The sequence below is a fragment of the Taudactylus pleione genome, unplaced genomic scaffold (genome assembly GCF_031769625.1).
Source record: "Taudactylus pleione unplaced genomic scaffold, aTauple2 ptg000333l, whole genome shotgun sequence".
Classification (NCBI taxonomy): Eukaryota; Metazoa; Chordata; class Amphibia; order Anura; family Myobatrachidae; genus Taudactylus; species Taudactylus pleione.
In genome coordinates this window covers 6,010,374-6,032,502 of record NW_028284734.1, presented here as the reverse complement: position 1 = coordinate 6,032,502, position 22,129 = coordinate 6,010,374, and the positions used below count along the sequence as shown (strand labels likewise).

The 22,129-nt window shown below is 46.4% G+C and overlaps 1 protein-coding gene across 2 annotated transcripts in view; it reads left to right on the top strand.

The window, feature by feature from the left end:
* UTP15 (UTP15 small subunit processome component) overlaps nt 1-18,885 on the top strand; it is a 33,094-nt gene extending 14,209 nt beyond the window's left edge. For both annotated transcript variants that reach the window (XM_088443753.1, XM_088443754.1), the window contains exons 7-13: nt 8,284-8,419; nt 8,536-8,620; nt 13,397-13,540; nt 14,623-14,724; nt 15,560-15,693; nt 16,209-16,267; nt 17,129-18,885. In XM_088443753.1, the coding sequence (XP_088299879.1) occupies nt 8,284-8,419; nt 8,536-8,620; nt 13,397-13,540; nt 14,623-14,724; nt 15,560-15,693; nt 16,209-16,267; nt 17,129-17,361 (893 nt within the window). In that variant the 3' untranslated portion in view covers nt 17,362-18,885. The remainder of the gene's footprint in view (nt 1-8,283; nt 8,420-8,535; nt 8,621-13,396; nt 13,541-14,622; nt 14,725-15,559; nt 15,694-16,208; nt 16,268-17,128) is intronic.
* Nucleotides 18,886-22,129: the final 3,244 nt, after the last annotated feature.

Below are 22,129 nucleotides of genomic sequence, written 5' to 3'. Positions count from 1 at the left end.
AAGGGCTGCACTGAGTGCCGGGCTGATGCGGCTGCCTACTGATGTGGGCGTGAGGGCCCTAGCCAGCTGATGCAGGTGAGGGCTGCTAGGGGGACACAGCTAGGTAAGAAGTTGCTGGGGAGGGGGCAAGAGGAGGAGGGGCATACATAATGTATAAGGGACATTATTGTGTGACATAACGTCTAAAGGCCGTACATTACTGTGTGGCATAATGTGTAATGGGCATTACTTTGTAGCATAATGTGTAAAGACTGGGCATTGCTGTGTGGCATAATGTGTAAGGGCACTACTGTGCGGCATAATGTGTAAGGGGTATTCCTGCATGGTATAATGTGTAAAGGCCGGCATTACTGTGTGGCATAATGTGTAAAGGGCATTACTCCATGATATAAATGTGTAAAAGGCATTACTGCCTGGCATAAATGTGTAAAATACATTACTGCATGGCATAAATGTGTTATAAGGGGCACTACTGTGGTGACACATGAATGAAGGGCACTACTGTGAGACGTAACGTGAATAAGGGACACCATACAGTGAAAAACTAAAGCTGCCATCTCCACCCGTGGGCCGCAGTGACTGGCATGGCACGGCATCTATTCACACTGCAGGGAGAGCTTGGGGCAGCCCAGCATCTTTTCTAAATAACCATACCCCTATTTCGGGCGCGCCTCAGGCGCGCGGTGAAGTGTCCCTTTCTGAAAGGCACCCTGCCTGCCCTAACGTGAAGATTAGGGGATTGCAGCAGATATATGGAATATCTGCTGTGGTCCCATGTACATACATCATGGTAGCTCTTAATATTTACATACAACCTCTGAAAACCGTTTTTTATACTTCAGGGTCTATAGGGTATCCACAGGATACCTTGGGGTATAGGTGTGACGTCAGTCATCGGGCACCATAGAGTTAAGCTTTCAGCCTCCCAGGATGCACTAGGGTCCCCCTCCTATACCCCGCCCCCGAGCCAAGGCACCTCAGTTTAGGTGCCCGGCCGGAGTCGGGTGTACCTGTTGGAGTGGGGGCTAAGAAGAGCCCCTGAAGCTTTTCTGCATGCAGCTGTGGCTGCACATCTGGTTGTACAGCATGGACAGTCAGTCTTGACGTCCATGCTGTCTTCCCTACACCCCCGCTGGTACCAGAACGCCGGTACCGATCCGGGTATGCTGGTGAGCATCTGGGGTCACAGCTAGCGGTGATCCCAGATGTTCCGGACCATGGCTGGATTCAAGGGGGACAGCAAGGTAAGCAGCGGGGTCCCGCGGTGGGTCCCTGCTGTTACATGGTCCAGAGTCCCCAGGCAGGGGGCTCCCTGGGGACTGGCTGCAGCGTGGAGCCAGGTAAGAACCTGCGCTTCCACTACCCCCTGGGACAGCGGACCGCAGCAGAGCGGTAGCGCTGCGGCGTCCCAGGGGTTAAATGCATGCCAGGGGAGCGCACCTTCCCTGTCTCACAGCCGGCACCTCCCCCGCTGCACACAGCCCTCTCTGCACTCTGCCGACTGGCCCTGTGGCAGCGCTCCTCCCCCAGGCCAGCCTCCTCTCTGCTCCTCGGCGGCCATCTTCTTGAACGCATGGTGAACGCTGCTGGAAGCCTGGAAGGAAGCCTCTTGGTCTGGGTCCCCCCGCATACCTCTCCTCCGCTTGTGGTCAGGTCTGTGTATGCAGCGCTGTGTCCTACCAGACCCTGTGTCTGCGTAGTTGAGTGATCAGCGCTGGTTAGTGCAGGAATTGATTTTCTTTGCATTGTATGTGACTGTGCTAGCGCTGCTGCCTGTATCTTCTATTCTAACTGTCAGCTTTATTACTGTCCCTGTTCTTTCTGCTAAGCCCTTGCGGTGCGGTGCTGCAGGGTGGTCTCTCACCTCTTTAAAATACAATTGGTGAGAGGGGTCACATACTTAGTACCATCATGTCTGAAAGTGATTTTCCTCTCCGGCTACAGTGTACTACGTGTAAAGTACCTTTAGCGGAGGGGGAGGGTAGCGCGGAGGGCCTCTGCCGGCAGTGTTTGTCGATGGCGCGGCCTATTACGGTTACAGCACCGGTACAGGAGCCGCCCTGGGCTTGTTTCGCTCAGGCGCTTACAACCTTAGTGGGCCAGTTAGCTCCGCAGCCCGCGTTTACACAGATGGGTTTGTCCCAGCAGTCAGTGGTGTCGTCACCCATGCAGGGTTTCCCAAGACAATTGGTGGTACCCCGCAGTCTCCCTATTTCCCCTCTCCCGGTTTCTCAGGAGCCGGCGTGGGTTAACTCCCTGACGAGTTCTGTACAGCACTTGTCGGATGTGTTGCAGGGGGAGACTGTGATGCGGCCACATAAACGGCCGGTGGCGTCTCTGTCGGCTCCTTATGAGGATGACGAAGGGACGTCTGATGATGGGGAGATTCTGGATCCTTACGATCAGGAACCTCTCCATACTAAGGATGCTGATGCTAAGTCCAAAGTATATATTCCTGGACTTATTCGGGCGGTCCGCACAGCCTTGGTGATTGAGGACGAAGTTCCCCCACCTGCTAAATCCAAGTATGCCTTTTTTAAGGATGTGAAGGGTGACGCCACAGTCTTTCCTCTTTCGGGCCAGTTAATGGACCATTTAGAGGAGGCGTGGAAACAGCAGCCTGGCAAGCGATACCAGCCGCAGAGGCGCCTGGCAGTGGCTTATCCGTTCGCGGATAATTATTTTGCTAAGTGGGAATCCCCTCCACAGGTGGATTCTCACGTGACCCGTCTTGTCCGTAGTGCCACATTGCCGATGCCAACCATGTCCTCCCTTAAGGATGCTACGGACCGCAAGGTGGAGATCTGCCTGAAGTCCGCTTATTCCCTTGCGGGGGGGGCAGCGCGGCCGGCTATGGCCATTTGCTGGGTTGCCAGAGCGATGGAGCGCTGGGCGGATTCATTGGAGGCGTCCTTTGATTCCGACTGTCCGGCCGAACAAACGGAGTTGATTGGTAATCTCCGTGATTCGGCCACTTATATCAACGAGGCGGCCTTAGACATCAGTACACTGGTGTCTCGAATTTCTTCAGCAGCAGTGGCTGCTCGTCGCACCTTGTGGTTGCGATCCTGGAAGGCGGACGCTGACTCCAAAAAGGGTTTGGAGGCGTTGCCTTTTAACGGAGAAGTTCTCTTCGGTCCAGATCTGGACAAGATTGTTGCCACGCTGGCGGCAGCCAAATCGGCATGTCTCCCGTCAGCCGCGGCTCCTTCTGGTTCAGGACCATCGTCCTTTCGGTCTTATATGGCCCAGGGCAGGCCCAAACCACAGTCTTTTCCCCGACAGGCTGGTCCCAAAAAATCGGCCAAGCACCGGAAGCAGGCATGGAGTACCAGACGTCCGGCCCCTAAGCCTGATGACAAGCCTGCGGCCTGACGGTCCGGTCCTCCCGTTGGGGGATCCCAAAGTGGGAGGCCGCCTGCTGCAGTTCGCCCGGTGTTGGTCGGTCACCACGACAGACACTTGGGTTCTCGAGGTGGTCTCCCACGGGTACGCCCTCATGTTCCGGCACAGACCCCTGGCTCGATTCTTCACCACGGGTCTGCCATCAGACCGGAACAAAGCCTTGGAACTGCGTAAAGTTTTGCACACTATGCTCCGGGCTGGAGCTATAGTGCCTGTTACATTCTCCCAGAGGGGCCAGGGTTTCTATTCAAATCTTTTTTTGGTGCAGAAACCCAATGGGTCGTATCGTCCGATTCTCAACCTCAAAGCTCTCAACAAGTCTTTGCGGGTGCCGAAGTTTCGGATGGAGACCCTACGGTCCATCATTCTGGCGCTGGAACCTGGGGACTACATGGTGTCATTGGACATACAGGACGCTTACCTGCATGTCCCTATTCTTTTGCGCCATCAACAGTTCCTCAGGTTTGCAATCCGCAGCGACTATTTTTAGTTTCGGGCGTTACCTTTTGGCCTGGCGACAGCATCGCGTGTGTTCACCAAGGTGATGGCGGTCATGGCGGCTTCTCTGCGGCTGCAGGGAGTCCGCATGTTGCCGTACTTGGACGACCTATTAGTGGCAGGATCTCCAGAGCTCCTTCTACGCCACTTGGACCTGACCATTGCGCTGCTGCAACGGCACGGCTGGTTAATCAACTGGCAGAAGTCTACTCTAATCCCGTCTCGGCGGTTTCTGCACCTCGGAGCCTTATTGGACTCCGGACAGCAAAGGATCTTTGTGATGGAGGAAAAGATCTCTGGTTTACAGTCGAGGGTGCGCAGTTGTCTGCACAGCCGCCGGGTGTCTCTACACTCGGCAATGAGGTTACTGGGCTCCATGGTGTCGGTGTTCGACATGGTGGAATATGCCCAGTTTCACTCCAGACCTCTGCAGCACCTGATCCTGTCCAAGTGGAACGGGCTGCCTCAGTCTCTAAAGTCCCAGACGATAGTGCTGAGCCCGGAGGTTCGCCTGTCCCTTGCCTGGTGGTTGCAGACGACCCATCTCAGCAAGGGACGTCCGTTCTGGGTACCAAATTGGGTCCTGTTGACAACGGACGCCAGCCTTCGGGGATGGGGAGCAGTTTCGGGTCCACACTTGTTCCAGGGCAGGTGGACGCCGACAGAAGCGGAGCTTCCAATAAATATCTTGGAACTCCGTGCGGTCTTCAATGCTCTCCAGCAGGCACATCAGGTTCTCCAGGGTCGTCCGGTGCAGGTCCAGTCGGACAACGCTACCACCGTGGCCTACATAAACAGGCAAGGAGGAACCCGAAGTCGGGTGGCTCTCGTAGAGGTGTCTCGGATCCTGGTATGGGCGGAGCGCAATCTTCCGGCCATATCAGCGGTCTTCATCCCGGGAGTGCTAAATTGGGAGGCGGACTTTCTAAGTCGCCAGGACGTTCATCCGGGGGAATGGTCCCTGCACCCGGACGTTTTTCAACTGCTGGTGGACAGGTGGGGTCTTCCAGAGATCGACCTCATGGCGTCTCTGCACAACAACAAGTTGCCGGTGTACGGGTCTCGCACAAGAGACGAAGAGGCGTCTCTGGTGAATGCTCTGTCCGTCCGGTGGACGTTCCGGTTCGCATACCTGTTTCCTCCGGTTTCCCTTCTTCCGCGGGTAATCCGGAAATTCAAACAGGAAGGAGGACGCTCCTGTTGATAGCTCCCGCGTGGCCCAGACGGCACTGGTTCTCAGACCTTCAGGGTCTGTCCGTGGACAGTCCTCTGCGGTTGCCGCTACGACTGGACCTTCTGTCGCAGGGTCCTTGTCTTCACCCGGACCTGGCTCGGCTGTCTTTGAGACAACCATGTTGAGGTCCAGGGGGTTTTCCAGCTCTGTGGTGCGTACCATGTTGCGAGCTCAGAAACCGTCGTCCGCGAGGATATACCATCGCGTGTGGCATACGTTCTTCCAATGGTGTCGACCGAGAGGTTATGCACCGCGGGAGTTTCGTCTGTCTAGGATACTTGCCTTCCTACAAGCGGGACTAGATCATGGGCTTCGCCTTGCTTCTTTGAAGGTACAGGTTTCGGCCTTGTCTGTCTGGTTTCACCCGGATGTGCGCACCTTTATGCAAGGTGTTCTCTGCATTCAGCCGCCCTTTGTTCCACCTGTGGCGCCTTGGGATTTGGCTGTGGTCCTGAGGGCTCTCCAGGGACCGCCGTTTGAACCACTGGGCTCAGTGGATCTTAAATGGCTAACAGCTAAGACTGTTTTCCTTCTGGCCATAGCTTCGGCCAGACGTGTTTCTGATTTAGGGGCTCTCTCTTGTAGACCCCCTTTCTTGATTTTTCATGGGAACAGGGCAGTTCTCCGCGCTCGGCCTGAATTTCTTCCCAAAGTTGTTTCCCAGTTTCATGTTAACGTGGAAATAGTTGTTCCGGCCTTTAACTCACCTGGTCTTTCAGTGGGTGAGGCCACTTTGGATGTTGTGCGGGCCTTAAAGACTTATGTTGACCGCACTTCTTCGTTTAGGAAGTCGGACGCCATGTTTGTCCTCTATGGCTTCCGTAAAAAGGGTTGGCCTGCTTCAAAGCAAACTTTGGCAGCCTGTATCCGTATGGCTATTTCTGAAGCTTATCTTCATGAAATTCTGCCGGTTCCTCCTCCTTCTTTGAAGGCTCATTCCACTAGGTCTGTGGGTCCTTCGTGGGCAGCTCGACGTGGTCCCTCTGCAGTCCAGATCTGCAAGGCTGCTACGTGGTCCTCTGTCCATACCTTCGTGAGGTATTACAGGTTTGACACCTTCGCCTCTCAGGATGCTTCCTTCGGGCGGCCGATTCTCCTTTCAGCACAGGAGCGTCCCCACCCTTAAAGGATACTGCTTTGGGACATCCCCAAGGTATCCTGTGGATACCCTATGGACCCTGAAGTAGAAAATATGAGATATGGTAAGAACTTACCTTTGTTATCTCTATTTCTACGAAGTCCATAGGGTTCCACAGGACTCTCGCCCTGTCGCATCTGTGCTGCAGATGGGCTTTGGTCTGGTCACCGGTTTTCCCATCTCCCTCTGGTGAGAGTGTGATTCTTGTGTGTATCCAGATCTTCTTTCTCTCTCTTCCTTCTCCTCCTCCGGCCTATGGCTTGGTAACTAACTGAGGTGCCTTGGCTCGGGGGCGGGGTATAGGAGGGGGACCCTAGTGCATCCTGGGAGGCTGAAAGCTTAACTCTATGGTGCCCGATGACTGACGTCACACCTATACCCCAAGGTATCCTGTGGAACCCTATGGACTTCGTAGAAATAGAGATAACAAAGGTAAGTTCTTACCATATCTCATATTTTTTCTGAGTAACACTGCACATATTCTTTGATAAATATGCTTCTTATTACCTAATGCCTTATTCACTATGGGTTATGTGTACAGACAAGTCATATCACCTGTAGGATCATGGAGGCATTAAACATGCATTTAAGGGGCATTTGGGGAGATCTGATGCTGTTGGGGGTATCAGATGGGCATTCTATGGGCATGTGGGGGAAGTGTGAGGGGCATATGGGGAGCTCTAAAGAATACATTATGATGGGACCCAGAAATGGTCAGGTAGGACCCCATTTTTTTTTTAAAGTAGAGGGTCCCTGGGACCCACATATTTTGTCACAGTGCAATCACTGCATATGCTAAGCGAGGCTTACGGGGAAGATTGTATGTCACGTGCACGTGTGTTAGAGTGGCACAAAAGATTTAGTGATGGTTGTGCGGATGTCGAAGATGATGAGAGTCCCGAAAAGCCTGGCACATCAAAAACAAATGAAAATGTGGAAAAAATGTGGAAAAAATGTAGAAACTGTTTGAATTTACATTCGACCTAGTATCAAAATGAGAGCAGAAACGGTAATCATTGACAAAGAAACTGTTAGGCAAGTTTTGCATCAAGGTCTTAACATGACAAAAGTTTGCGCTAAGATGGTTCCAAGGCTCCTCACCCCCAAGCAGTAAGAAAATGGAAAGCGAATTTGTACAGATACTTTGGAACAAGTTACAGCTAATTTGCATTTTTTAGATTAAGTTATTACCTGTGATGAAAGATGAATCTTCCAGTAGGATCCTGAGACAAAATGCCAGTCCATGGTAAACACCATCATCACCAAGAATGAAGAAAGCTTGTCATAGCAAATCCAAATTCAAAGCCATGCTAATTGTTTTCTTTGATATCAAGGGTGTTATTTTTGAAGTCTGGGTACCAGGAGGCGCAACAGTGAATCAATATTACTACAATAATGTTCTAGCAACTTTGTGGGAAAGAATCAGAAAAAAAGAGGCCAGAGTTATGGAAAAAGGTTTCATCCTCCATCAGGACAACACACCAGCCCACACAGCTCTTTATGAAGCTTTTTTTGGCTGAGAAACAGATTGCGGTGCTAGAACACCCTCCATACTCACCAGACCTAGCATCCTGTGACTTCTTTCTTTTCCCTATAGTCAAGAGAACCCGTATTGCATCAGTTACTGAGGTAAGGAAGAAAACAACACAGCTGTTGAAACATCTGATATATAATGAGCTACAGCACAGCACGGCTTTGAACAAATGTAAGACTGTAGCGGTGTGTGGATGCAGAAAGGTATGTGCGTGTATATGTGTGTGTGTGTGTGTGTGTGTGTATGTATGTATGTGTGTATATATATATATATATATATATATATATATATATATTTATGTGTATGTGTGCCCCATACAGAGAACTAACGGGGGTGTGATGCGTTCCCTTTTACTATGCACAATTAAGCAGACTACAGTTTCCAGTTTTAAGTTGATTTTTTAGATTTGTAACATTGCCGGATACTAATGTGCAACTCTGTTACTCAATGATACTTTGACCTGTCTTCTTTTAGGAGGTAGATATGTCAAAGTATGGGACCTGCTGAAAGGTGGACAGTTACTGGTGTCATTAAAAAACCATCACAAAACCGTCACCAGTCTGTGTCTGAGCAGCTCCGGGCAGAGATTGCTGTCTGGATCATTAGACAGGTTTGTTCCTTTTTTTTTTTCCTCCAAGCGTGAATCAAATTTTCATCTGTCTTAATTGGTATAAGTTATTAATGTATCTTATTTATAGTATTTTAATGTGTCTTCCTCTTTAACAGACATGTGAAGATCTACAGCACAATGAACTACAAAGTAGTTCATAGTTTTGATTATGCAGCCTCAATCTTGAGCCTTGCGTTGGCGGTAAGTATAAAGCGAGCTGTACTGTTTATGGCAATCTACTTAGGATGATTATTCGTATCACAGAAGTGGAATGTAAAATTCACTTAGCTTTTTCCGTAATTTCACCATTTGAGCAGTCAGTATTTATGGCTGATGTGCTCGGTTGCCATGCTGTATTAAACAATATATTGTGCTGTGAATCTGTAAAGCAAAGTCATTTTGAGGCTTGCTTTGCAGGGCAAGTAACACACTGATGAAAGGTTTTAATTTTGCGCCATATTACAGTACTTAATGAAATAATGCGGTCACCTCTTCATTCTCTCTTTTGTGTGTGACTTGTAAGTAATGAATCGCAAGTCATAGCCTCATATTTTTGGATTAGTGACTGAGAGGACCCTTGGGGAGATGCATGTGTAGGTTTTTCTGCTAGTAGACCTGTATACTGTGTGACCATTAATATCAGAGAAAAATGTTTTTGTTCAATAAAGGACACATTGAACAAAAGGTCAGAGTTTTTTATATTCCCGGCATCATACAGGGTTGAATCAAAGGAAATTAACTTTTCTCTGTCGTCTTATCTGGGAGATACTGGATACCATAGGGTGTAGAGGGCGCTGTTCAAGTGCACACTAAACATGTTTGTGGACTGCCCCCACCTCCCTCTACATTCCATAGTGCCTGTTTTTTTGTTTTGTTTTTTGGTGCCCAAGTAGTCGGCACCATTTTATGAAGGGCTGTAAGTATGTTGTTTTATTTTGAACAATGGTCCTGCATTGCTCATACTGAGTTCTTTTGTGAACGCCACTGTGTGGGGACTGGTTAGGAGCGCTCCATCCACTGTGTTTGCTACTGATCTCCTGGGCTTCTGGAGGGTCATACCCGGTCACAAATCTTGTGAGTGATGGGGAGACACAAGGAACCATGCTCCGCAGGCGCAAGGATTGTGGCAAACAGCCCAGTTTCTTTCACTGTGTTTTAGACGAAACTTGCTGCGGTACTGCCCCGGCTGCAGTTGGTACCCCTTCGCCTGTGGCTGGGATCTGGGGCCGTTCTAGGCTCAGTCCTGGCTAAGACCTAAGGGAAGGAGCTTGTTACAATAGTGTAGGCAGGAGGCTAGCAGAGGAACGGGCTGCAGGGAAGCTGTATAGCTAAGCTGCCTCCCTGTTTAGGCTACGAACAAATTCAAGGTTTGGTTTGCTCCTTTCTTACCTTTGACCAGTGTTAGCACTAACTGTTGCTACTTTTTTTATTCCTTTTTACAGATTCACATTCCATCCTGTATGAGGCCATGTTGTGGGGCAGCTGCACTGAGCTTCAGCTACAGCAATTTAAAAAAAAATATATATATATTGTGTTCTGGTGGTGTCTGTTAGTCCACTCTTACCCTGTGTGCATTGTGTGTTGTTGTAACTTTTTCTTTTCTTTCTTCGATTATGTCTAAAAAGAAGTCTTCCTCCAGGATCCGGACTCCTGGGAGACAGTCTGTGTCATACTACACGTGTTCCTAGTGCCAGGTTACATTGCCTCAAGCCTCTTCTCTGCCATGTGGCCACTGCGTGTCTTGTGCCTCAGGGGACCAAGTTTTGTTGTCTGGGGAGGTGCCGGCTGAGGTGTTGCCACCCGTCTGCCCCTGTAGAGGCCCTTCCTCCTGGTCCCCTTACCTCACAAGCCTCGCTGTATCCGGCTTGGGTCGATTCCCAGTTGGGGAGTCAGACTCCCCTCCAGTGGGGTCTGGATAGGCTTTGTAGACAGGCTTTGTGTACCGTCTGCCCGGGTTCAGCTTACAGGGGATTCTGATTTCTGTGGATCAGAGGGGGAGGCTGGTGGGGTCTCGGATCTGGAAGACCCTGTTCCACGGGGTGGGGATTCTACCACTCAACAAGGAGTAGAGGAATTGGTTTTGGCTCTCCATGATCCTGTGGAACCTGATGTTCTTTTGGTTTCCCTGTTGAAACATCAAAAGAAAGCTGCTGTTCTTTTTCCCTTGGTCTCTTACTTTACAGATTTCCTGAGATAGGCTTGGAAAACATCTAATCTGTGTTTCCTAGTATTGAAGTGGTTCACTTTCTTCTATCCCTTCTCTGAATAGGATTTGGTAAAGTGGGAGACTGCATCTTGATTGACTTCCCTTCTCTTGGCTGGCTAAGGCCACTACTATCCGCACTCCAGATGTAGCGTCCTTGAAGGACGCTTTGAACGAAAATGTGAGGGGATCATTAAGTCAATCTTCATCACTGTTGGGACATCCCCCTGACCTGTCTTGGTGGCTGCCTGGGCCAATAAGGCAGAAATGAAATGTGCTGAATAACTCAGTGAAGGGTCTATAGCCCAGGTTTCGTAGACCAAACTGGCTTTAAATGCTGGGAGGAGGATGCGGAATCCAAACTGGCTATTGAAGCTTTACATTTAGCTGCATCTGTTCTTTGGTACAGGTTCCATCATTGCTGAAGCTATAGAAGGTAAGTGTGCTTTCCTCCTGTGAACTTGCCATGAAACCCAGAGGTCTTTGGTATCGTTCCATTCGTGTCCCCGGTAGGACGTGAGGAACTCCGCCACAAGGATACTTTACAGGTACTCGTTGGGGCTACCAAAGAGGTGGAAGTTCAGAACAAGGAGTGTCCCTGGCCTAAGCCTGTTGAAAAGCAGACAACATGATGTTAATCGCATGGCTGTGGCTTACATCAACCACCAAGGCAGAGCACCCAGTACCATGACGGGGATGCAGTCGGGATGCCGATGGTCTAAATGCCGACCGTAGGCATCCCGACTATTTAATCCCGGGAAGTGTCTTATGACCGGCGTCTAAATCCCAATGCCGGTCATTAGACCTACGCCGGGAGCCCAACATCCGGCTTACCGATCCAAGGTAAGCCGGGCGAGGACAGCCGCGGGGGGGGGTTATGTTAGGGGCTCCCGGGGGGGACTTGGGGTTAGGCACTCCCCGGGACGTTAGAGTTAGGCTAGGGGAAGGGGGGGTTAGGGTAAAGCACCCCCGGGGGGAGGTTAGAGTTGGGCACCCCCCGGAGGACTTAGGTTTAGGTGGCGGAGAAGGAGGGGTTAGGTTTAGGCACTTAGAGCATAGATTGGGGTAAGGCACTGGATGGGGGGGGGGAGGTTAGGGTTAGGCACTCCTAAAGGAGGGTTAGGGGGGGGATTTAGATTAGTTTTACTTACCTGAAGGACGATCGGGATTTCCTCCTGTGTCGGGATGCCGCTGTCGGGGTAGATCATATGTATTCCCCATGACGATGGCAGAAATAGTCAAGATCTTCCATGGGAGGAAAGGCACGTGCCAGTATTTATCCCATACATAGACATTTGGGAAGCAGATTTTCAAAGTCGACACCAGGTTTATGCCGGGGAATGAATGGTCTCTTCATCAGTAGGCATTCGACCAACTCGTGGACCGATGGGGTCTGCCAGAGTTGTACTTGATGGCCTCGCGACTAACTACAGGGTGCCACTCTACAGCACAAGGGATCCAAACGCAATCCTGGTGGATGCAGTGATGGTCTCCTGGAAGTTCTGATTAGAGTGTATCTGTTTCTACCGGTTCTGCTGCTCCATTACGTGCTGAAAAAGTGCTTAAGTTGGTTGGCTTTGACGACATTGCTGTTGAAATCAATATCCTCTCTTACCATGTCATTTAGACCATGATAAAGGCTAGAAAGCCATCCTTGGACATGCATTACCATTGCTTTTGGAGGATTTACATGTTTTGGTGTGAACGGAAGCGGGCACATACAACTTCATTCAATTTGATTTGTCTGCTGCCATTCCTGCAGGACAGCTTGGACAGTGGTTTGAAACTATCTTCATTGAAGGTTCAGGTTTCGACCTTTCAGTATTTTTACAACTTAGGTTAGCTGCCATCCCTGTAGTTCCGGATACTTCTGGGTGTTTCAGGGTGTGCTTCATGTCCAACCACCCTTTGTTCCCCCAGTTGTTCCGTTGGATTTCTATTAGGCCCTATTAACACTTCAAAAGCCACCTTTTGAACCTCTGGCTGTCATGGATCTCAGCTTTCTGACCTGGAAAGTTCTCTTTTGCTGGCTATTTCATCTACCAGATGAGTCTCAGATTTGGTGGCTTTTTCTTGCAGGTCTATTCCTTGTTGTTCATTAGCCAAAGGTCATCTCCCAGTTTCATCCTAATCAGGATATTGTGATTCCAGCTCTGAATGATGACTCGTCCTCTGGCAGCAAGGATGCTCTGGGCCTTCTTAATGTTGTCAGATTCTTGTAGATCTATGTGAAGAGATCAGTATACCGTAAAACAGACAACCTCTATGATGCGCACAAAAGAGGTTGGCTAGATAGATCACGACAACCATTCGATAAGTGTATGTTTCTTAGGAAGCCCCAATGTTTTTGTAGCTAGAGTCATCCGTTTTGAGCCAAAAGTTTTGCGTGCAGCTGAGCATACCCTCCCATAGGAGGGCATCTTTGGAACATCCCCATGGTATCCAGTCTCCCCAAGGTAGGATGACAGAGAAAATAGGATTTTTGGTACTCACTGTTAAATCCGTTTCTCTTAATCCATTTGGGGGACACTGTTCCCTCCATTCCTGTGTTGCTCTGTTTTCACCCTCTATTGTTTGAGTGTTGTCCTTGTTACATGTGTTCTCTTTATCTCCTGTTGACTTATTAAAGTAAAAACTAAGGCACTATGGGATGTAGAGGGGGGAATAGGCAGCCCACAAACAAGTTTATCTTGCACCTGCTCCTTTAACAGCGCCCCCATGGATTTAACGTACCAAAAATTATAATATTTTCTCATGGCTTTTGTTCTCTTTAGCCTGATGACGAGATGATCGTTGTGGGAATGACCAATGGGGTGTTGAATGTCAAACATCGGAAACACGAGGAAAAGACGCAGCCATCAAAGAGACATCCCAGATACAGAATGTTTGTGAAAGGCAAAGACTACATGGCAAAACAGGTACCTGCATGGCAATAAAAACTGCTATATTTTCTGTTTGCACATAAGCAGAGGGGGGGTTATTTTTTCTAATATCGTTTTAATACTTTTTCTTTTTATTATGTTTATTGTATCATTCATCCGTATGATTCACCACATAATGACATATTATTATTATTATTACATTTTATTTATAGGGCGTCACAAGTGGTCCGCAGTGCCGTACATATAGTAAAGGGCACAGAGAACATTACATTACAATACAGTAACCAAAATATAAACAGAACACAAGTAACAATTAGCAACACAATTTTCCATACACAGTACAGCTCTGAAGGTGAAAGCTGTCATAGAACTGCTAGAGGAGAAGGCTGTGAGACAGTGGGGAGGAGGACCCTGCTCCTAGGAGCTTACAATCTACTTTGACGAATTTAGGAGTGAAGTGGCTTAGCTCCAAGCTGCACGTTTCTGAATTTTGCAAATATCTATTTTTTTCTGTGAAATATGAGCTCAGTTTTCTTTGTTATGAAGTTTTTTTTATATTATTACTATTATTGTTAATAATAACAATAATAATTATGATGGCCCATGTGTTATAGGTACTATATTGTGTTGCTTGTTTTTTTTTTTTTAATTGCACTAGATGTGGGCAATATTTTGTGTTTCAGTCTTCCTATGCAGCTGGTCCATGGTTGTGAAGTGGGTGAGGATTTAACACCTTAAAGCCAATCAGATTATTGGAACATATTTCAGATGAGCGAGCTGATCTTGTGTGAGGCAATGACCTGCTGACTGGCGTGATTGTGGTACTCATGACTGGGCTGCCACGGATGTGGACAGTGTTCTGGTTTGGAGAGATTATTAGGTCAACAGATCAGGTTGAATAGTGGAAGGAGCAGGATCCATCAAGATCACAGAATACTGATGTGAGGGTTATATGGAAGAGATGCCGGAACATTGTGTTATCTCTGTGAGACACAGATCACACTTCCAATCTGTCCTAATAATTAGCAGATACTAGGCTTTTGCTGCCAGGGGCTGCGTTGTACTGTGAGAAATTTCAATGCGTTTTCTTTTACACATTTCATTCTTGTCCCCGGCAGGATGACATATTTATCAGTAAACCCGTAAGGAAGCACATGAAGAAATATGACAAGCTGCTCAGGGGGTTCCAGGTGTCGGCAGCTCTTGATACCGTGCTAGAGGTAAGAGACGATCTGCTGGCTATAGGGCTGTAAGTCTTTTACATTATAGGGTCATTCATGTTTGAGAAGCCTTTGTTTTCAATGAGCTTCATGTATGTCTTTTCTTATGTATCTTTATTGTCCATGGTGTGTTAGACCTACAACGTAATGGAATGGACAAAGTTTATCTCAAACACTGGAACAGCAATGTAAAGACTTTGGCTGTTTCCATCTAGAATATGTTGAGTATTTGTTACTAAATTGTATAGTGTTCATGAAAGCCATAGCCTGGAGGATCATGTGACACTATTTCCTGTTACAAATCTACTGAATATGCAATTCCTCTAGTGTGCACACCATCACCAACATTAACATCTTTTAAACCACATTCTTGTTAATTATATAGCATATAGTACGGCAGCTGAAGCTGGGAAGTGGGATATAGTCAAACAAAAAGCTGATCAAATACATTCTTTACAACACTGCTACCGAAGTGATGGAAATGTGATATTAGCGTCTCTAGTGGGGGATCTTTGCCTGTTTCCTCTGCAACGTAACTGTAAGGGGTATATTTACTAAAGTGAGAGTGTTTACAAATGGAGATGTTGCCCATAGCAACCTATCAGATACTGCTTAAGATTTAACTAGCACCTTCCAGAAGATGATTGGTAGATTCTGATTGGTTGCTATGGGCAACATCTCCATATCTAAAAACTCTCACTTTAGTACATATACCCCTAAGCCTTTATTCTGCTTCTTAACTGTGCAAAATCTGAATTTGTTGTCTTTGATTTGTAGACTTTTTTTCCTCTATGTAGGTCCCTAATATAACTTGTATTTGAATTTCTTGTTAAAGTCTAATATTACAGCCAGAAATCCAGAGGTGACCGTGGCAGTGATGAATGAAATTAGCCGGAGAGGAACCCTTAGAAATGCTCTTGCAGGGAGGGATGAGAAGCAGCTGTGCACCATACTCACCTTCCTCATAAAGTAAGTGGCCCCAGCATTGTGCCTTATTCGCTTATCAATTTACATATTTCTATCTCGTATTGCATTCTTCACAATACAATGCATGATTAATTGGCGCTCTGCTCTCTTCCTGAAATCTGGTGTTTTACCCAATTTAAATAGTGTTCTGTGCACAGATCATTTATTCTTTGTACGATGTGACAATTAGGTCATCCTACTGTGTGCCTGCAAGTCCACTCAACATTGTGTCCCTGTGCAGTGTGATTGCTTCTTAAAGCGTCATGTCAATCATTTAGCTATCATTTATGTAGTGCATTGTATAAAATAACTACATGCTATGGGGCAACACCTCCACTTACCGTAATTAGACGGTTTGATAAATCTCCCCCATAATCTGTGACTAAAGATTATACATTACTGATTTGTGGGCATTAAAGCATAACACGTACAATTAGAAGTTTTCTATAGTTGTAGCTTGGCAAATGTTTCATTTATCATTAAATTCTCTTCTACCTCCCCTTTTCTATGCATAACAGACACGTGGTAGAACCCCGGTTTGCCACAATATTGGTAAATGTGGCAGAAAACGTTTTAGGTAAGTGTTTTTTTTTTTTTTAAATAATATTGTGCTTATACGTAAATCATATCAGCTGGATCCTTTCATGTGTACAATCCTAGCACTTCCCCAGACAGTGGGATTTGCCTGTTGGTGGGCAGATGTTCTATTCTAGTGATCTTAAATGTAGACCTCCAAACAGAACGCCATAGCAAGCTTGGACACCACATGACCTATTAAGCATCAGTATATTATGCTCATGGTGTCCAAGCAGATATTGAATTTAAGGTTGACAAGGCTAATAGATTAGACCATGGTGTCCCAGTGTTGCACATATACCGCCGGTGGTACTTTAGTCTGTGTGACTTGGCACAAGTTTAAAATGTATACAGAAAAACAAATAGTCTGGTATGTGTTCAAAATCTATGTTCATAAGGAATTACTTGGTCTTGATCTACAGACCCCAATAAAGGATCAGAATTGCAGGATTCCATATATATAATATAATTATGTGATGCCCCATGTATATGAATTATCCCCTGTGGTACTTTCATCTCCAAATCTGTGGTATTCAAACTCGCTCCTCAGGACCCCAAACAGGTCACGTTTTCCAGGCCCCCCAGCAGGAGCACAGGTGTATTCATTACTCACTGACCCATTTTAAAAGATCCACAGGTGGAGCTAATTATTTCACTTGTGATTCTGTGAGGAGACCTAGAAAATGTGCTTTGTTTGGGGTCCTGAGGACTGAGTTTGAGAACTTGTGCTCTAGGAAGATCTAAGAAAGTGCCAGCTATGTAGCAAGTTGTCCAAACCACAATAATCCCCATTTATTAGGGGGTAGTGTTTGATGAACTTGCTTGATGTGATTCCCAGGTTATTAATCTCACTTTTTCCTAGATATCTATTCTTCAGTCATCAACCAATCTCCAGTAATCGATAAACTGTTCCTAAGGCTCCAAGACACTTTAGAGAAAGAGATCAGCTACCAAGAAGAGCTACTAGAAGTTTTGGGGATGATGGACACTCTCTTTGCAACTATGGCAAGCAAAAAAGAAACTGTTTCAGGAGAGACCAAATCAACAAGTATTCCAGATCAAAAGACCTTGACTGCCATAAAATCCTCACTGTGATCTGGCAGTTGCCAGTGGACATCTGACCTTTTATATCTTTGTAAAATATTTTATATGGGATGATCCGTTCCACAGCAATGTCAGGATTCTGTAACAGACCATTGGCCAGTTCCGTGCTCCTGAGGGTTGCAGCGAGCTCAATCAAGGATGTTTGTTCATGAACTTTTTTAAAGAAAGTGTTTGTGATTGCCTAAATTTTACATGAACTCCTTCTGTCAGATGATTGATTTGTGAAAACCACTGGTAAAGCTCAATGTCCAGCATCCTTCTGTAGTTTTGGTTGTTCCACATCTATATGCTGCTGTTTTCTGCCAACTCAGTGACCCAGAGCTGGTGGAGAACGTAAGATTGCCGGCCTGTCTTCAGTTGTTACTTGGAACATAGGAGGTGGTGGTGTGATTCCGCTCTGTAGTGGAGTTATTTTTCTTTAATTGCACAGACAGAGCTTGGAAAACTATGATTTGATTTCACCTGGCAGAGAATGGAATAAGACATAGCCACATAGAGATGTCTGCATTCACAGCTCTTATAATATCGGTACTTATGACAAGTTTCTAGAATTTTGGCTCAGATATGTAGTAACAATACTAGTACCTATGTCAACTAAAGTCATCAAAATGTATTACCAGGCTACGCCGGTTGCTCTGGGACCCAGGACCTGTCTGTTGTCCAAACATTGTAGCAGGAGAATTTGTGAAACTGGGGCAGCACGTGATTGGATGCCCATAAATAACCCGGTACTTTTTTTTTTTTTTTTTTTCAGATTTTCCGGGATACTGATGCCTGGAGAATAGAACAATAAGGGGATCCATTTAGATAGCCCCAATGTTCCATGGTAACCTTACAGGTTACGTTTCTGTATACAATATTGTATTTCTATGAGGTTCAAGTAAAAATTACCAAAGCATCACACACAGACATAACTTAAGAGGCTACTTCGAAACCTCATGAGCAATTGAAACACCCTCTAAGCAATTCTTTGTCAAAAATCTGAAGAAAAATGTTTTAAAATTGGCACGAGTTAAATTAAGAGCTGTTGACCATTTAGGCATTGAAAAAAACATGGAGTGGGATATTTGTGCACCAATGTTTGTACATCGGTCTTTACTGAGTAAAACTCAAGTACGTCCACATTTAAGAAATGCTTTGCTGAGTTATTAATTGTTAATGCAGAGGTTCCCAAACTCTGTCCTCAAGTCACCCTAACAGTCCAGGTTTTAAGGATTCCTACTTGACCACAGGGGACTTAATTAGTACCTCAGTCAATTTGATTTAACCACCTCTGCTCTAAAACCTGAACTGTTGGGGAGACTTAAAGACTGTGGCCCTGATTCAGAGCCGGACGCTCTGACCAGAGCGCTCGCTCTGAATCAGGGCCGTCCTATTTAAATGTGGAGCGGCCTTTTGGACGCTCGCATAGCTGTGGGTTACCACCCACAGCTTATGCGAGCGTCCATGATGATGGTCGCGATGGTCAAGACCACCGCGACCATCGGGCTTGCTACGAGACGCTGCGGTAGGGTCTTGTGGCCGCAAACCCTGGAGTGATTTTGGGTTCCCATGGGAACGCCTCCGTCTGGCAGCCACACCCCCGGCACGCCCACCAAAGGAGGCGTGCTGTCAGTCACCATCGACAGCACGCCCCCTTTGGTGCGAGACCCGGAGCGACAGCTTGGCTGTCGCTGTCCGGGACTCGCGCATGCGCACGATGGAGCTCCCTCCGTCGTGCGCATGCGCATTGGGGTAACATCGACCTGATTGCGAGCGTCCTGCGCTCGCGAGCGGGTTTGAATGAGACCCTGTGTTTGGGAACCTCTGTGTCAAGGTTTCTGTCATATATTCATGCCTTAAGCCACTAGGTGGCAGCGTTCTGTAGATATTCACTTATTATGGCAAGACCTGCGAATAGTTATGGTGGCAGAAATATAGCAAAGTAGTTTGTTGTGTGCACAAGACCTCCTGAAAAATAAACTTAAAGGAAAAAGAGAAAATATATTCTATTTAAATACAAGGTGCAGCCAATGTTGAAGACAACAGTGATTTAAAATACTAGTGCTATAGTCAAACTGGGGTATGGCTTGTTCTGATACAGAGATTAGTTGGGCAATAGGGATTGCAGAACATAGCTGCGTCATTCCTGCAGTACAGGAAGTCTGGTTTGGAATATGCTCTAGTTCATGGTAGGCTGGATACACACAAGCACATTATTATATTGTGCATTATGCTCATGTTCTACGGTATATGACCACCGCTGCTACCTACCATGTTTCATATCAACAGTGGAACTTGTTAAAACTTTGTGGATGTGACTTATATAATATATTCAATAATTTAGAAACAGGGCACCATTTGTGAGTCCACTCACTCCTCCCAATACGCTGTGCATAGTAGTAAGCTGCAGGACATAGAAATGTTGGGTTGGGTACCGACAGCGGCATCTCGACAGTCGCAATACCGACATTGGAAGGTAAGTTCCCTACACCTAGCCCTCTCCTTAGTGCATAAACCTTCCCTAACCCCCGAAACTTATCTTCAGGATTCCGGCGCCGGTATGTAGACGGTCTGCACGCCGGGGTGCTGACTACATCCCAGAATTGTTATCTAACAAGCCTGATAGCGGAGCTGCAGATACCAAGCTGCCCATGTAGCCTCCTCTTTCACATAGTTATTCAATATTGGACTTTTATGCTTCTGAATTGTTCATTCAGCGTTTCTTCAACACTTTTATGGTTTTCCAAAAAGTTAATTATTGCCACATTTTATGGCATAAAATGTTTTTCCTGTGTTGTATAGAAATACATACCATTTAGGTTTCACAGATCTCAGTTGTGCCCAGCCTGCAGCATAGTGCTGTTGTACATTTACAGAATACCCTTCCTTGATGGATGATACAACTCAAATATGATGTTCATCTGCTTTATACCAAAAATACCAACACAACTGATTTTAAGGTTGTGTTTTTTTTTTTTTTTTTACACCTATTATTATCCTTGGCCCACTATTCTTGTTTATATTATTATTGTTTACATTACTCCATGAGGTGTTGGGTACGGAATGCCGGCGATCAGAATCCCAACACCGGCATCCCGACTTGGTTAGAATGCCAGGAGCGCCTGGTAAGTATCCTACCCCTTAACCTTACCCTCCCCCCTAGTGCCTAACTGTAACCCCTAACCCTCCCTGTAACCCTAATACTTACCGTGGGGATGTCACTGCCGTTGGGATTCTGGCGTCAGCATCCTGAGCTGGCGGAATCATAACTACATCTCCATGAGTAATGGGGAATGTGTTCCACAACCATTTGCCTCTTGGTGGCAGCGTGCAGTCAGCAGTGTGATGAGTTGAGAAGCGACATAGAAGCAACCTGTAGATTTGACTTAATACAGACAAGTGTAAGAACTTTAGTTATGTATCTTCATCTCCAATTGATCATTTAAAATTTTTAACTTTGATATTGCGGACACTACCATGAACCATAGAGGTGTATGTATGTATATATACATATATATATATATATATATATATATATATTTTGTGGTGTGGGTGTTTTCCTTCTTCAGTACTATAAACATATGCTTGTGGGTTACTTGGTCTCTGGCAAAGTGGCCCTAGTGCATGTTTGTGTGGTACAGAATATAGACTAAAGGGCCCCATCCACCTGAGCTGTGATTCCCAGTTCTCGCGGCCAAAGCTGCCTATCAGCGAACATCAATGAGTGGTGATCTTTAGGAGAATTCAATGTGTTATAAAATCCTGACTCGCTGATTCTGACCATTTTCAATTCGGGATTTGGGGAATTGAGGGTTTTTCCAACATATTGAATTTCCCTGATCCGTAGGGCCCTACGTCATCAGAATGGGGAATTGCCGCAGCCTGTTGCAAATGTATGAGCCCCTTAATGTCTACATAGACCGGGACTGATGAGTCTGCTTAATCATCCTCTGGCAGGCACAGCTTAATATGTTGTTCTATTGAGGAGATCATAATACAAAGAGAATACAGTGATATGTAGCAGAAGGTAAAGATGGCCCAGGCCAAATCCGCTTTCAATCTAGAACATGTAGGGAACAAATCATACATACAGCGTCAGAATATCAATTGTTGCTGTTGTGGGGAAAGTGTGTCTGCTGTAAGGTAGAAGCATTATCCTTTTTATACCTGTGCTATTGTATAAATCAGTGGTTCCCAAACTGTGTGCTACCTCCACTATTCACACTTGAATGGAGCATCAATATGAATTGCTCCATCAGATGCCCAAAAGAAATAGCCCCGGTAGAAACAAGTGAATCGTCTCCAAAGTGTCAATAATGTCATTGGTAAAGTGTAAAGCTGTTGCCTTCCTGTAGGACAGGGTGAGTGACAGAGCACTGCCTAATATTGCTGTGCAGTCTTTGCTATAGGAGGCGCTCTGCCATGTACATCCACCATTCCAAGTGGAGAGTTTGCTTGGAAAATGTGAATCCTGGTTGGTTATGTTATAAATGCCTTTAGTGGTGGCCATCTGTATGTACAGTATACAGTTGTTTTATTCTCTCCTCTGACATATACACAGGGGAATAAGTGTATGGCAATGCCAGTCATGAGACCCGGCTGTCTGTGCCGGCAATGGATTCTACTGAAATATCCATCATCCCCTTTATCAACCCAGGCTATTTATATAAGACATTTAAATTATAATTCCCTTTATGGTGGAGAACTGTACAACCTAATTACCCATCTCCCTTCCTGTCTCTTGAGGGTGGGTGCATTTCCTCTGAAAGCATTTGTA